This window comes from Oryza glaberrima, chromosome 4 (assembly GCF_000147395.1).
Source record: "Oryza glaberrima chromosome 4, OglaRS2, whole genome shotgun sequence".
NCBI lineage: Eukaryota > Viridiplantae > Streptophyta > Magnoliopsida > Poales > Poaceae > Oryza > Oryza glaberrima.
In genome coordinates this window covers 3189659-3206470 of record NC_068329.1, presented here as the reverse complement: position 1 = coordinate 3206470, position 16812 = coordinate 3189659, and the positions used below count along the sequence as shown (strand labels likewise).

Below are 16812 nucleotides of genomic sequence, written 5' to 3'. Positions count from 1 at the left end.
CTATCCTAATCCATCCACGGCGGTCCTCCACGCGCGGCGCGATGACCGTGCGCTGACCACGCCTCTCGCGTCGCTCCTCCTCCCTCGCGCTGCTCCTCCTCGCTCATCCTCCTTGCGCTTCTCTTTCTCGCTCCACCTTCTTGCGCCCATTCGCCGTGGCCGGAGGGTCGTCCCCTTCCGTCTCCGCCGCCGCCGTCCACCGCCGAAGGGTCGTCCCCTTCCGCCGCCGCCGCCGGCGTCCACCGCGGCGACCATCCACAGTCCACCGGAGCCCAGGTCTTCCCTGATCCGTCGCCGCTACAGCCGCACGGATTCTGCACGACGGCGAGGCATTTGTACATCTGTTCTTTATGTAGTACTACATAATTTCTTTTGCTCTTGGTGAGGATCATTCAATCTTAGACTTTCCTCTCATATTTTATTCTGCTATGCCTTGCATCCATTATGTTGTCCTAACTTTTTATATCACACCTACTTTTGCAGATTAATCCTGGTCATGCACTTGAAGGCACAAAGAATTCATGTATATGAACAATTTGAACCATCATAATAAAGGGACAAGATTTACCGTAGTTCTTACCACCATGGAGTACCTTCACGGACCTCGAATTTATTTCATTAATTTCTTCTCATCCTTTTCCTGGATTGACAGGTGCTAGGTAAAAGCCTTGAATTTATTTCATTAATTTCTGATCATCCTTTTCCTGGATCGACAGGTGCTAGATAAAAGCTTAGAGGCTCCCATGCACCAGACAATAATTATATTAGTAGGAAGGAAGCGATGAATCTGCTTTTTTTTTTGTTTTATTCCCATACGTAAGTAACCATGAGCTGCAACTAAACCAAATCTGGTATTACTGTTGTCTACACGCTTAATAGTTATGTATCACTATGCCTAAATGCCCAATTTGTCCCTACTCCATCCATAATTAAGAACGCGTGAACCTCGGATTACATTTGTGTAGGATTAGGGATGGCAATTGTGCCCGTTTGCCCGTTTACCCGCGGGTAAAAACCCTATTAGGGTTGGGTTTGTTCTCCATTTTATACCCATGGGTATCTTAGCTTGTAGACTTTTTGTTCCACTGCTTTTATTGTGGCGGGTAAACGGGCACGCCCGCGGGCAATGGGCATGGGCAACCATCCTTACCCGTCATGTAGTAATGGGTATACCCACGGGCACAAATAATCTCATGGGCATGGGTATGGGTAGGCACTACCCGTGCCCGTCGCGCCCGATTGCCATCCCTATGTAGGATGGTGTCACTTTTGCGTGGCAATGAATTTGTGTAGGATGGTGAACCCCTGTTTTGTGGCAATGAATTTTCACAACATATTAGATATGATGGTTATTTGATATAGGTACAGTTCGACCTAATATGGTGGAGTATCCGTAATAAATGTTGGCTATCTTGGGGTGTAGCTTCAATGCCAGATTAATGTTAGTCTTTTGTTTTCTACTTTCTTTACAATAGTAATTAACAACTAAAATTAAGCTTATATAGGAGATTGATACAACAGGAAATTTGTGATCAAGGAGATGGTATTAATTAATTGGTGTATGGCTGAAAATTCTTCTCTAAGTTTTCTCTCTATCAAAAAGGTGGAATTGATTGGTGTGACATTTGCTTAATTAGAATCTCCGTGGCTAGGAGACACTATATCTTCACATCATTAACCATTTAACCTTTCTTTGTTGTTCTGACTACTTTAGTAGTTAACTATTTTTTAGAAAAAAAAAATTGTTCACTTGCAGTTAGTCAAATCCTGTACATTAGGTTCTCTTTTCCATTCTTTCAAGCAGGCAAACAGCTATTTGGCATGTCAGGTTTATGATTCAGTAATGGAACTTTCAGATCTCCTTGGCATGTTTGCTGTAATTCCCTAACTTGCTTACATATGGCTTGTTTATGATCAATCGAACACTATTTCATTTGATCTGGAAGAGATTAACAAAACATACTGCATTATGATTGATTTCCTGAGCACAATGTGTTACAAAAACATACTGCACTATGATAGATTTCCTGAGCATAATTCCATGGTCGCAACATTGGCATCTCGAGCTTTGTTTGCTTATGGCTCAGCTGTGCTAGATTCTCGAATAGTAGTTGTAGTGGCAATGACTGCATGTATTAATAGGTGCGACTGACAATTCGGTGGACGGACTGATGATTGATTCCCCTCGAGTAAGTGTTTGAGAACCCAAGATGCAGCCGTGAGGGTCTCACAACTCAGCAGGCATAGTAGCACCTCAAAATCTTTGGCCCCAACAAACTTGAGGAGAAGGAGGTTTGCTTTGTTCTTTATCTTCTGTTTTAGAAAAATGTATCCAATATGTCTTAAAATGCTTAAAAGTTGGGACTTTGATGGTGGCACTGGCAGGAGAGCAAGTTCCTCATGTTTTTGGGTTCATGTGGAATCCACTCTCATGGGTCATGGAAGCTGCGGCTATCATGGCAATTGTGCTCGCGAATAGAGGGGTAAGGCAGTTAGATATCTGAACCAATTCCGATTTTGTCTTGTTAGTTGGTTAGAATTCAGGAATTGGTTACATAACACATTTGTTGTCTTGTGTTGTATCATCAGGGGAAGCCACCGGATTGGCAGGACTTTGTTGGTATCGTAACTTTTCTTCTTATCAACTTGACAATCAATTTCATTGAGGAAAATAATGCTAGCAATGTTGCTGCTGCACTCATGGCCTGTCTTGCACGAAAGGCCAAGGTTTTACCTTTGACCTTGAATAAGCTCACCGTGAACAAGAACTTCATTGATGTGAGAAAAAAATATATTCTCTATTCTATTAGCATTTTCATATCTAGGTTGGAGTCAGTGTTAAAGTTAGAGTTGTCGGTTTCTGCAATGAGAGTTCTTACCCCTTTTTGTTTAGTTTTTCTATCAGTTAAGTGACCTTAGCTGGTCAGGGTGTGACCATGTGAAACTTCCCTTTTGCTCTGAACTCATGTAATGCTTGTAATCCCAGTGAACTTGTTGTGGTGGCTTTCAATATAATGTTTGAGGACCTTCATTGAAAAAACTTATTCTTATGTTGAATGAATTATCTAGAATTAGATCCACAATCAAAGGTTTGTTATTTTGCTTCTCCAGCAGTAATTTACACGGTGCATAGTTTGGCACTCTATGAATACACACATCGCATGCTTTTTTAATAGATCCACCCAAATTCTCATCCTACTGTGGTCTATGATTTTTTTTTTTACCTTTAGAACTTATATGGAGTGCACTACATAAAAAAGTTACAGTTATTATTCTATTTTTTATGAAAACATGCCTTGCACGTGCACGATAACTAGTATGCAATTAATCTGCAGGATCTTCTGAAAACAAAATATGTGTGCATTATGCATGTGTACCACCCTAACTCTACCGCGCTATATATCTTAATTTCCTTTTAATTTAATTTAGTCTACACAAAATTAATATTACCCAATAGATATATGTTCAAAACCTGAACACTCTTCATGGAAAATCCCACAAGCCAAGCGATAGGGTTTCGAAGAGTTTTGGCGATCCTGGTAGCATGGAAAATTTAAAAGGAGCGCAACAACAAAGTTTTCGAAAAGGAGCATAGGAACTACATGCAACTAACGTGCGCTACCATAGTAGAGGAAGGTCACACAATAATGTGTTGCCGCTGGTGCTAAGATGGCGCCGCTGGTTCTATAGTTGCTTAATTTTGTCGCTAAGGTTGCTTTACCTATTGTGAGAAGTCGGCTCTTAGTTGTTTGTAGGGGTACTGTCGTCCTTCGAAGGGCAAGGATTGTACTCAAAATTTATCTCTCGATACAATGATACGAGAGTCTTTTGCATATTCAGGGAAAAAAGCACACCCTCGATTGAAACCCTATATATTCTTGTAATTAATTTCAGCTACTCACCGAATTATTGCCATGAATTATTTACACCACGTTTCTTAAATATATGTTCCGAAGCTAGCCAGATGGCTAGGTAGCGTGCGTGTCTAGAAGCTATACAGTTTTTAGAAAAATGGCCCATGCATCAACATGGATATACATAACCCAAAGTTCATGTAAGAGTACTTAGATTCAAACCCATATATATGGGACTCATGCTAGAAGCACAATTTTAAACGGACAACAAAAGAGATCACAAGTCTAAGCTTCTAATATCTTTGCAAAATTCCAACCAAATTTAGAGCAAAATTCCACTCTAATCTCCAACAGCTAGCTTGCAACACTCCTTGAACTCATTTCCATCCTCCTCGATCCTTAAGCAACAATAACCAATATTGCACCCAATACGTTCCTCCGAAGATAACCTGTAAAAATCAGTTATTCTTAGAACCATTAAAAACTGCATCGTTCTTATTCAACCAAATTAGCATGCCGTAGGGGTGAGTGTGTTATACGTGGAGTGTAACATCCAGTTGTACTATTAGAAAAATGTAAATATACATGGCGCTACTTCCAATTCACTGTGCCACATCATCACCAGTGTGCCAATCAAGTTCATGACCCCGTCGCAAATAGCTCACACACATATGTGCCTTGACATGTATGGTGCATCAATCATAGCATGGATAGTGTATAACTAAAAGCCCACAAAAACTCTTTGAAATATTGAATATACTCCTTTTAAAATAAAGTAGAAAATGGTGGATTGATTGTGGTTTAGGGTTTATTAACCCTTGTGGTTCTACCACCATTCTCATCACCAACTCCCTACTTTATTTTTTAAGAAAAAAAAAGATAAGACTAACTAGAGGGCACAAATGTTAATTAAACCCTCCCAATATTCTGCTTTTCATGAGAAGGGGAAAAAAACTGTGTAGGGTCGTTAAAGGTTTTACTTGTAATTAGTAATTAATATATGTAGTAATTAAGAGACGATATATAAAAAGTAATGATTATAACGGGTTGATATATTTTTTTTAATTAAAATCCTATTACAATGCATATGCCAGGCATCTAAAATGTATCCCCACAAGCCACAAGTGCTGGTGCACTTCTGTCAGGGTTACGGGAAAGGTATATCCTCTACCCTTCGATATACGTCATATATCGACATGGAATGCTTGCGCGTATGCGGACGTTTTCGGCATAAGTTGGGGAAATCCATTACGGAGTTCACAGATGTAAGGAGTCCTACTCGGATAAGAACTAGGTCGTCATTGTATCGTATCGGGTCCGATGTCTCCGAGTCCTACTTGGAGACCAGTTGACTTATGGTATAAAAGGGACCCCCGGGAGGACCTAAGGCATCGAATCTCAGAGCCAACACATCCACCACAGCCTACGAAGCCGAAGCTTATCGGAGCCAAGTTGCTAGGTGATCTAGTCGAACCAACTCGACTACGATCTCATCGGCATCGTCGAGTTCCACTACTCCCTTTGTAATCTGTGGTTTCCATCATATAATCCCATATCAACTGGATTAGGGCTATTACCTATCAAGGGGCCTGAACCAGTATAATCTTTATTTTCTGCCTGCTTGATGTCGTATTACGTAGATCCTCGTACCAACGTACCCCAATACCCTCTATATCCGGTCTGTGGGTATCCCCCGTCGACAGTGGCGCGCTAGGTAGGGGGACTTGGTGCTCAAGGTCCTACTACTATGACATCCAGCTTCATTGACAACAGCGTCAACACCAACCCCAACCAAGGAGTTCCTACTTCAACAACACTGGTGTGGACTCAAGTCGGCGAAATCGTCTTTCCGGTTTATACCACTATGCCGATCTCAGCTGGTCCGCCAATGGCTGGAAACGAGAACGCAGTGGCTAACACCCGGGGCGACTCCATGTCAAATGATCCTCCCGACATCCGAGCCCGAGAAGGATCCTAGTGCGGCCAAGCCTTGTCTTTCCGACATGAATCACGAGCCGACAAGGATTACTTCCGAGGTGACAAGGTCCTGGTGTCCTATCCACAAAACCAGGAAACACACCCAGCAAGCCTGCTGGGTCTTTCTCAACGTCCATGCTGAAATTCGTGCCTGCAAAGAGCGTGGAATTCAGCGTACCTCTCCAACTCGTGATGTCTATTGTCCTATTCACAAGACAAAGAATCACGATCTCTCGAGCTGCAAGGTCTTTCTCAGCGCCATGAAGGCGCCATCTCCTAAGGTCCAGCAGTCACACATCCCCATCAGGGATAAAGACAAGGAATAAGGAGCGACGCCGATTTCAAATCGATTTGTTGGGGTAATCGACATCGATCCCCACGAACCATCAGTCTTGCACCTGCTCGAAGACTATGGATCATCGACAACGAGCACGCCGCGTGAGGTATTGGCTATCGACGATGTCGGCACGTCAGCGCGCACCAATGCAGAAGCGGGGAATCAAGTGACTACTCCGGCCCAGCACATCAGAGCTGTCAACGCAATACTGAGGGAAACCCCCTACGATCCCGTTCTGAATGACGATCTCGCACGTTGGACAGAACGACTACGGGAATCAGTGACCAACCTCAGCAACGCGTTCGAAGAGGCCGCTGCTGCAGCGCACCCGGAACAGCCACCAACTGGCGATGCTAATGGTGAAAACCCTGAACAGCGGGAATCGCCTCATCGAGCCACCCCTCCACCTCGTGGCACCGGCGATCTCTGCGATCACCTGAATGTCCGCCGAGAGGCGCGACGCACACGGGATAACGAGAACTGTTCCCGACATCGCGTCTCTTCACGGCGTCACGATAACGAAGAACGAGGAGGCCGTTCGAGCGAAGACCGAGACCGTGATAACCGCCACAACCGCCACGATCACGACGATCGCGAACGGCAGGTGCCGGGCGATACTGGTCGAGGACGTCGCCATAATGACGACGATGATGGAGATCGGCGCCGAGACAACAACGGGAGGCGACGACAGGATTCTCGAGAACTTGGCCGACGTCCTCGTAATCATACACCGGAACCAAGCGACCCATCGTCATCGTCATCATCCTCGTCATCTTCATCATCAGATAGACATCCATGAAGGACGTATGATCACCGACAACCCACCGCCCCCAGCGTTGGGTGTAGAGCTTTCGGTCGTTCACTTCGGGATGTCCGATGGCCTGAAAGATTCCGACCTAGAGCAATAGAGAAATACGATGGGAGCACCGACCCGGAAGAGTTCCTTTAGGTTTACTCCACGGTACTCTACGCTGCTGGAGCGGACGACAACGCGTTGGCGAATTACTTGCCAACTGCATTGAAAGGCTCTGCACGTTCATGGCTGATGCATCTACCCCCTACTCGATCTCTTCATGGGCAGACTTGTGGCAACAGTTCGTAGCCAACTTCCAAGGAACTTACAAGCGTCACGCGATCGAAGACGACCTACATGCGTTGACACAGAACCCGGGCGAATCCTTGAGGGATTATGTTCGGCACTTTAACGAGTGCAGAAACACAATCCCCGAGATCACCGACGCTTCTGTAATTCGCGCTTTCAAATCCAGTGTCAGAGATCGCTATACTACTCAGGAGTTGGCAACGAGGCGCATCACGACTACTTGGAGATTATTCGAAATTGTCGATCGATGTGCTCATGCGGATGACGCACTGAGACGCAAGAACGACAAACCGAACACCGGAGGAGAGAAGAAACCAGCCAAGGATGCACCTGAGTCGAGCAGGAAGAAAAATTGCAAGAGTGGGAAAAGGAAAGCTCAATCGGAAGTTCTCGCAACAGAATACACGGACCCTCCCAAGCGCCCAGACCCACAAGGCAGCAACACGAAGAAAGCATGGTGCCTCAAGTCGGATAGACATTCTCTAGAAGATTGCCTCGTCTTCAAAAAGTCGCTCGCAAAACACATGGCATCGGAAAAAGGCAAGCGAGTACGCGTGGTTGAGAAGGACGCTGAGGCGCCTACTCAGGAATCAGACTCAGCATACCCAGATTCTGATCTCAATGTCTCACACATCTTCGGGGGTTCCACGGCATACTCCTCAAAGCGAGAATACAAGAAAGTGAAACGTGAAGTCTGTTTGACGTGGCAGGGAGCTGCGCCCAAGATGAAGTGGTCCGAGCAGAAGATAGAATTCTTAGAAGAGGACCACCCCAAGACTGCTGTCATCCCAGGGCGATATCCGATCGTGGTCGAACCCACTATTCGAAATATCAAGGTAGCACGAGTTCTGATCGACGGCGGCAGCTCAATCAACCTCCTCTTCGCCAGCACCTTGGACGCGATGGGGATCCCACGAAGCGAGTTGACACCCACCGATCAACCTTCCATGGAATTACTCCTCAGTTATCGTCCAAACCATTGGGCAAGATCACGTTGCCTGTGACTTTCGGTCAAACAAACAACTTCCGAACGGAGCAGATCACCTTTGATATCGCTGAATTCGATACAGCATATAATGCCATCATCGGGAGAACTGCACTAGCGAAGTTCATGACCGCGTCTCACTACGCGTATCAAGTGCTCAAGATGCCGGGACCGAAGGGAACAATCACTATTCAAGGGAACGCAAAGCTGGCAGTGCAATGCGACAAGCGGAGCCTCGACATGGTCGAGCACTGTCACGCCCTAAAAATCGCCTAAATTAAAAATGCATTGTTTAAATCATTTTTAGAAATTAAATTAAAAGCCTACAAGCTAAACTCTAAAAATTTAGGAAAATTTTCAACATAAAAATGAGCTAGATAAAATTTTATTAAATACTACACTTGCTCCTCTATTTTCTAGATTTTTCTGGGAATTATTTGAGCAAGGGAAGTATTTTTAATAAATGAAACAACATTTCACAAATTATTTTTAATTAAAAAGTTCCAAAACCCCTCCCTAAAGCCGTTGGGCCGTTTTTGGCCCAACATCCTTCCCCTCTCCCGCGGCCGAGCCGGCCCATCCGGCCCAAACCCCGCCGCCGCCCTCCCTCACGTGGACACCGACAGGTGGGGCCCACCTGTCAGGTGTGTCCCCTACCTCCGGCCGAGCCCAAGCCGGCCGAGCTGCCCGTCCGTGCCGCATTCCGCCTCCGATTCCGCCCCGATCCCTCATCCCCGAGTCCGGACTTTTGAGGGGTTTTTATCCCCACATCCTCCTCTATCTTTCCCCTCAAGAATCGGAGCAAATGGTTGAGTATATTGCCCGAATCGAACTCGTTTTTGAGTTTATCTCCAAAACCGAGTTTCGTTTTTCCCAGATCGATTTCTTGCGGGAGGAGTCCGATCTCTTCAATCCAAGGCTATAAATAGGACCCCCTAGTCCTCCTCTTTCGTTTGCCCCAACTCCCGTCCTCTCCCGTGCCTCCTAGCCGCCGCGCCGCCGCTGCTTAGCCTCGCCGCCGCTGCCGGCCATCTCCGGCGCCGCCGCGCAGCCGTCTCCGCCGTCGCCGCCGCTTGCCGCCACCGCCATTAGGTGCGTGGGAGCGACGAGAAGCCCGGCCGCACCTCCGCCTTCGCCGCCGGCCGTCGGAGCCCCGTCGCCGCCGGTCAACCGAACCACCGCCGCCGCCCGTTCGTCGCCGGCCACCGTCGGTCGTCGTTTGGCACGTTGGTGAGTACCAACGGGTTCGTCTCGTCGTTCTCTATGTATAGATGTCTTCCAAAATCCCGGCCGACCACCCTAGCTCCGGCGAGGTCGCCATCCGAGCCGGCCACCATTGATGACGTCATCATGACATCATCATCTTTTCCTTTTCCCTTTTTCTAATAGATTAAATCTTCGGAAAATCATAACTAAATAACCGTAGCTCCGTTTCAGGTGGTTCAAGTTGCTAAATTTTTCTAAAATTGAGATCCACATGTTAAAAATATCCACATGAACTGTTTATGTTTGTTTTTGTACTGTTTTGTTGATTTTTGTATATTTGCTTTAGTTTCCGACGTTCCGGAGGAGAGCGTTTCCGTTGAGGAAGGTTCCGAAGCGTTTGCGGAAGCCCAAGGCAAGTCACACAGATCACAAACAACCCTTTGAGCATGTTGAACCCGTTTAAAGCTAATGTTTTATTTCAACTTATGCATTACTTTCGAATGTCATCGGGTGGTGAACCTTTTCCCAATTAATTAATGGCCGAAGATGATCTTATTTTCCTATGGGTTATAATGTGATTAGCATGAACCTTATATATTGGATTGGTTCAGCTAAATGCCATATGTATGTTTGCTTAGCCATGCTTAGAAACATTAGCTAACTAAAGGGGTTAAATATAAATTATATTATATTATTCTTGTTAATTATGGTTATATTCAATGGTAGCTCACGATGGTTAATTGTGTGATTGTAAATAATTGCTAATTAAAACCTGGTTAAGGTGGGTTGTGAGCATATGGTTTTGATGGTTGTGCTCATGACAATTAAGGACCGGTTCGCGAGCTACTGTTGTGAAACATTTACCGTGCCAACCACAAGCCAGCGTGGGCAACGGCTTTATCTTTTGTATAGCATGATTCATTATAGTGTGCCAGACTGTGAAGCGGCGAGAAGTCCGTGGGGGTCGCTGGGGAGTCCATTGCCTCTGGTTTTGAGGGGGAGATTATGATCCAGGAACGGTGCACTGTGGTGAGTAGTGTTGTGCGAGGGGTATTGTCACAGTTCTTTTCCGAGGTACCGTGGTGGTACTAAGGCGCATGGTAACATGTTGTGGGATTGTGTCTTGTGGGTACAGTGGTACACCTCTGATCAGAGTTTAATCTATTCGAATAGCCGTACCCGTGGTTATGGGTGAGTTGAGCAATGTTTTTCGTGATTAGTCTCATATTACACATTAAATGGTAACGGTGTTAGTTAATGTAACTCCTGGTTTGGGATGGTATATTCCTAGTTTGGAGGTTTAATTTGTTCAACTGGGGTTGGTTGTTCAAATGAGGTTGGGCCTATGCAACACGGGTGTGTTGTATGGTGTTTATTTAATATTGATTAATTATACAACTGTTTTACTATTCTCTTAAATATTTGTTAAATGCTGTTATGCAAATGAGCTATAGTATGCCATCCTTTGTTATCCTGTGCACTTGCATATTTGCTGTGTGGCTTGTTGAGTATGTCATATGCTCATTCTTGCAATATTCAATCATCAGAAGAGGAGTATTTCAGCGAAGGTGATGATCTGAAGGATTGAGCTTGTTCTGGTTAAGATGCCTATGGAGTGGAGTCGCCATAGCTGTTCCGTAGTTTGTTATAGTTTTATTTTTTTCCGCTGCGTAGAAGGTTATTCTTTGAGAGGAACTATCTACCTCTGTAATAATTTATTATTTGCGAATATTAAATAGTTATTTATTTGTACTCTATTATCAATTTGTTATTGTGTGCCTCGGTTGATTCCTGGACGAGGGTTTAACACACATGTAAGCGTTTGGAATTTTGGATAGAAATTCCGGGCGTGACAAGCACACGCCTAGCCCACCCGCCACGGCTGAGCCACCCAAGAAAGTGAGCAAAACAAACAAGACGCCGAAACTGGACGGCGCGATCAAGACCGTTCCACTCTCTAGTGCCAACCCCGACAAGACCGTTAAGATCGGGGCATCACTAGACGAGAAATAGGAACTCGCGCTCATCACCTTCCTCCGCGACAATGCTGACGTGTTCGCTTGGCAGCCGTAAGACATGCCGGGGGTACCCAGGGAGGTGATTGAGCACAAACTCATGGTGCGACCCGATGCCAAGCCAGTAAAGCAAAAACTGCGGAGATTTGCACCAGATCGAAAACTAGCCATACGAGAAGAGCTCGACAAGCTTCTCAAAGCTGGTTTCATCAGAGAGGTACTCCATCCAGAGTGGCTAGCCAACCCATTCATGGTGCGGAAGGCCAACGGGAAATGGAGAATGTGTGTCGATTTCACCGACCTCAACAAGGCGTGTCCAAAGGATCACTTCCCTCTTCCTCGAATAGACCAACTGGTGGACTCAACAACCGGCTGTGAGTTGTTGAGCTTCCTCGACGCTTACTCCGGCTACCACCAAATCAGCATGGCGAAAGATGACGAGGAGAAGACAGCATTCATCACACCGTTCGGGGTATTCTGCTATGTTAAGATGCTGTTCGGACTAATAACCGCAGGAAACACTTTCCAGCGCACGGTCCAGGGCGCACTTAGCAACCAACTCGGAAACAATATCAAGGCCTACGTCGACGACATTGTTGTCAAGACCAAGACAAGCGACTCATTGATTGACGATCTGCGGGAAACGTTCGACAACCTCTGACGATATCGCCTCATGCTCAATCCAAAGAAGTGCACGTTCGGAGTACCATCGGGCAAGCTACTCAGCTTCCTCTTCATGCTGTACGTGCCATTTCTGCTGCCTCTGCCACTGTGTGTTTGGCCCATCCAATGGCACGCATGCACCTTCTTCATCGTCCATATCCAAATGCATGATTTAAGATGATGTACAAAAATTCGACAAAATTTGGTAGGATTTATATTTGAATCTACAAAAGTTCCTAAAAACTGAGAGAAAAAAGGGTTGACATATGCACGCGAATTTTTTGTGCCCAACCAAATGAGAGATAGAGAAAAAAAAAGGGAAAGAATAATGGGCGAAGAGCCCATTACTATTTATGAGGCCCAGAAAGCCCATTTGGGAGACAAAAAAAGTCTTTTTCTACTTTGTTATGATGAATGAATGTTACAATTATGGAAAAGTTAATGTAAAAATTTTCTATAGTATTCCTGCTTATCTTAGTTTTTCTAATTTTTTTCCTGTAATTCCTACATTATTTTACATTTTTCATTCATTTTATAGATTACCATCAATTTTCATGTTTTTTTTGTTAGTTTCACGTGTAACCGGGAATTATGACTGTAAATCCTTGATTTATTACCAATATCGTAGATAATTAATTTGTTCCCGATTCGATGATACCATCTGAATGATTATCGTTATAAATCGCTGGAATATTGATACTATGGGTGTGGGTATTGTTTTGGCATATCACGCCTTTCACTTAGAATTCAAATTTCAAACTGGAAATTTTGAATTTTATCAATAACTGCTCGATTATCGTAATAACCATGAATGCGACGGGTAGCGGTTCCTGACCCATACATAAACCATATTGCAAACCCTGACAGGAAGAGGTTGAGCAGTCTAGAACTTGGAATAATGTCTAATAGTTCTAATTCATTAAGAGTTTAATTGGGACTTTAGTATCGTGGACCAAGCACATTTAAGGTGGTCTTAAAGTTACTTATATATGTATGACTATATATCTGAAACAAATTATATATGTTTGACTATATAACTACTATGTACAAATCCTTGTGTTCACAATTATATGGATGCATGTATTTGTAGTAGTTAAATAGTTGATACACAGGGTTCAAAAGTTACCTCCATTGTCGAGAAAAACCATTGTGAGTCAATTCTAATTCAAGGTTTTGTGGCAATCAAGTTTGACCATTAAGGCTAGTGTTTGGTTCATACCATATTTTTTTAGCAACCTGGTCCACTTAATTGTCATTGAGGGCTGGTTTGGTTTGAGACCTAAATTCGGCTTATCAATATTTGGCAATTTCAATAGTGTTTATTGTCTATTTGGTTTGAAGCCAAATTTTGGCATGCCTAAGAAAATAGGCCATTTCAATAGTTAACTTAGACTATTTTGGTTTCAATCCAAACACAGCTTTACCTTCCCAAAATTAGTCATATCAAAACTTGTCAAAATTTGGTATTGCCAAAAATTAGTAAGGCCAATTTAGGTCACAAGCCAAACCAGCCATGAGTGACTTATTTTACCATAACTTACCACAATTGACCAACAAATTCTTAGCCATACAATATATGGCATGCCACACTTCGCCAAATATTTTGTGGTAAACTTTGTGATATTGGATGTTTGCATGTGCACCTTTTTTTTGATTTTGCATATTCACTTGCTAGTGCTTACAATCACCAGAGAATAGCAGAGTCATTTGTACTTAAAAAAGTTCGAACAAAACTTTTACAAACAAAGATATTAACTGTTTAATTTAATTAGTTAGTAGTTAAAAAAACATATGAGTACTCCCTCCATCTCAAAATAAATTAACTATTATACATGACTCTGGACAAATACATACATAAAAGTTGACTTATTTTAGCATCGGAGTCTCGGAGAGAGCCCGGAGCACTCAGTTACATCCAAATGTCATTGGCTATGAATAAAAGGGTTTCTGGTACCAATTAATCTTTGCTTCTTGAGTTCTTCCACTGACATGACACCAAGAGACCACTTTCTTTAATTTCCCGTGTGCCCTTGTCATTATTCTTCAACCCTTTATCAGTTCACCTGTCATTTGACTCCTTACAGACTTCTTCAGATATTGTGATGCAAACCATCAAAAGTTTCTTCACTTCTCAAGTGTACCAAACCTGCACCGAACCCTCCAAAAAAAAGGCAGATCGATCCATCTATCTACCTGTCGATCGGTGCTAGTATTAATTGTTGATGAACATTTGAACAGACGACTGGTTGTTGCCAGTAGGAAAATCTTAGCATACGGACTGTACGTGAATCTAATTACAGCTCTCTCGATCCCCTTTTTCTTTTGCATTTCTTGCTGCAGTACTGTTGCATCAATATTATTAATTATCATATTAGTAGTAGTAGTAGCAGCAGCTAGGCCATGCCAAGCGTGAGCGGCCAAATTAATTAATTCAACAAGAAACTAAAGCAACTTTAAAAATTGTTTTCAATTGATTAATTTGCTCTCTCTCTCTTTTTTTTTTCTGGTCCAAGAAGCATTGTCTATCCATCCATGCATTTGTCATCGGCCAACTCACCTACCTGATGGTTGGGTCTCAGATGCAATGTTTCTTTGCAATTTGTTGCTATGTAGGAGTAGTATATATAGAGAGAGGGACATGAGATGTTGCTTGTGAGTTTCAGAGGCTAAAAGCTAGCTAGGTGTAGATAGCTTCTTGTGATATATTGCCTCTGCTTGCCATGGCGGTAGCTCACCTTATTCTCCAACTCATCTCCATGGCTGGCAATGGTGTTGGAGCCTGCAGGGTGCAGATTATTCCGGCCACTATCTTTCTTCAGCTCCTCTTTAGAGGTCTGTATATGCATCGATTATTATTATTATTATTTTTTAAAAAACCTCTACATAAGACAGTACGAAGTATTATATCAATTGATATAGTAGGAGTATACACATGGATCATCGAGCGCTTCCTTTGATTTTTAGTTTTTTCATCTGTGTGGAGTATACAATTATTCTTGGTAGAGTTTGGTATTGATCAGTTTCGCTTTCATTTCACCATATATGGGGACCATATTTTGAGATTTTCTTTGGAATGTGGAGTACATTTTTTAGATTATTATACTTAATTTTTATCACAGGCAGCGATGACAAAAAAAAGGCCAATCAATTCGGATGTGACATGTTTTGTATAAGTTCTGTCGAAATTTAGTGCGTTGTCTACAAGTAGCACCCGAATTTACCATGTTTCCAGCAAGTTGGTTCGAATTTGTTTCTTCCGACAAATTTCAATAAGGCTATGTTTAGTTCACACTAAAATTAGAAGTTTGCTTGAAATTGGAACGATGTGATGGAAAAGTTGAAAGTTTGTGTGTGTAAGAAAGTTTTGATGTGATAGAAAAGTTGAAAGTTTGAAGAAAAACTTTGAAGCTAAACACGGCCTAAACTTCAAAACTACATATGCTCAAATTTGTCCAGATGAGTTTTCAAAAAAAATGAAAAATAATGTTTGATCTTCGTAATGCACTTATGCCCACTAGTTTGCCAGCTCGTGTGGATGATGAAATTACTGACAAAATTCATGCAAATGTTTGATAAATGTGATTGATTTGCAGCTCTTGGCGCGGATGGCGCGTCGTCGTTCAGCTTCACCAACAGCTGCCAGTATCCGGTGTGGGTGGGCGTGCTCCACGGCGCGAGCTCGCCGGCGCTGGCGCGCTCCGGCTTCTACCTCGCGCCGTCGGGCACGTACCACCTCGCCGCGCCGTCGTCGGGGACATGGTCCGGCACGTTCTGGGCGCGCACCGGCTGCGCCGTCGACTCCTCCACCGGCCGCTTCACCTGCGCCACCGCCGACTGCGGCTCCGGCGACGTCGCCTGCAACGGCCGCGGCCCGTCGCCGCCGGTCACGCTCGCTGAGATCACCCTCGCCGCGCCGGGCTCCAGCGGCCAGGACTTCTACGACGTCAGCCTCGTCGACGGGTTCAACGTGCCGGTGCGCCTCGCGCCGTCGTCGTCGGGCGGCGGCGGCGGCGACTGCCACGCCGTGTCGTGCGCGGGCGACGTGAACGCCGCGTGCCCCTCCGACCTCCGCGTCGTGTCCGGCGCCGGCGAAGTCGTGGCGTGCCGGAGCGCGTGCGACGCGTACCGGAGCGCGCGCTACTGCTGCACCGGCGCCTACGGCTCGCCGGCGGCGTGCGGGCCCACCGACTACTCGCAGGTGTTCAAGGCCGCGTGCCCGGCGGCGTACAGCTACGCCTACGATGACGCCAGCAGCACGTTCACCTGCTTCGGAGCATCCAGCTATGACGTCACCTTCTGCCCTCGATCTTAATTACAATGTGATTGTTGCTAATTATAAGTTATATGAAACTATATCATCAATTCATCATTATTATGATGGTTGGTTTGCTCATGGAGGTGCACAATAACGAAGGGATCGGAAAGAGAATTATTTATTTATTTATACTTAGGCTCACTTTATGGAGTACTTCATACAAAAGAGGGTCATGAGAAACCCCCATATTTCATTTGAAATTTTCCTGCAAATTTTCTGCATTTTAAACAGTGTATGCCCCGGATTTTATAACATAAAGGACAGCTCACTATCATACAGTTCCATTTACAAATATATTACCAAAAAGAGCTACACTGATTCCATGAGATTCATTCTTTCTTTTACCCATTGTTTTTTG

General features: G+C 44.4%; 1 protein-coding gene and 1 long non-coding RNA gene across 4 annotated transcripts; both read left to right on the top strand.

The window, feature by feature from the left end:
- The first annotated feature begins 27 nt into the window (after positions 1–27).
- LOC127769509 (uncharacterized) lies at positions 28–3027 on the top strand. 3 transcript variants are annotated; one of them, XR_008016798.1, is made up of 5 exons: positions 28–381; positions 484–1441; positions 2143–2292; positions 2386–2483; positions 2590–3027. It is a non-coding gene; the product is annotated as an uncharacterized LOC127769509 (long non-coding RNA). The 3 variants fall into 3 exon arrangements; XR_008016797.1 differs by having other exon boundaries at positions 43–381; positions 484–816; XR_008016796.1 differs by having other exon boundaries at positions 52–381; positions 484–659.
- Positions 3028–14776: 11749 nt separating this feature from the next.
- Positions 14777–16746, top strand: LOC127771108 (thaumatin-like protein 1b). The gene is made up of 2 exons (XM_052296933.1): positions 14777–14971; positions 15733–16746. Exons 1-2 carry the CDS (start codon positions 14860–14862, stop codon positions 16449–16451), a joined length of 831 nt encoding a protein of 276 aa, XP_052152893.1. The 5' UTR covers positions 14777–14859; the 3' UTR covers positions 16452–16746.
- Positions 16747–16812: the final 66 nt, after the last annotated feature.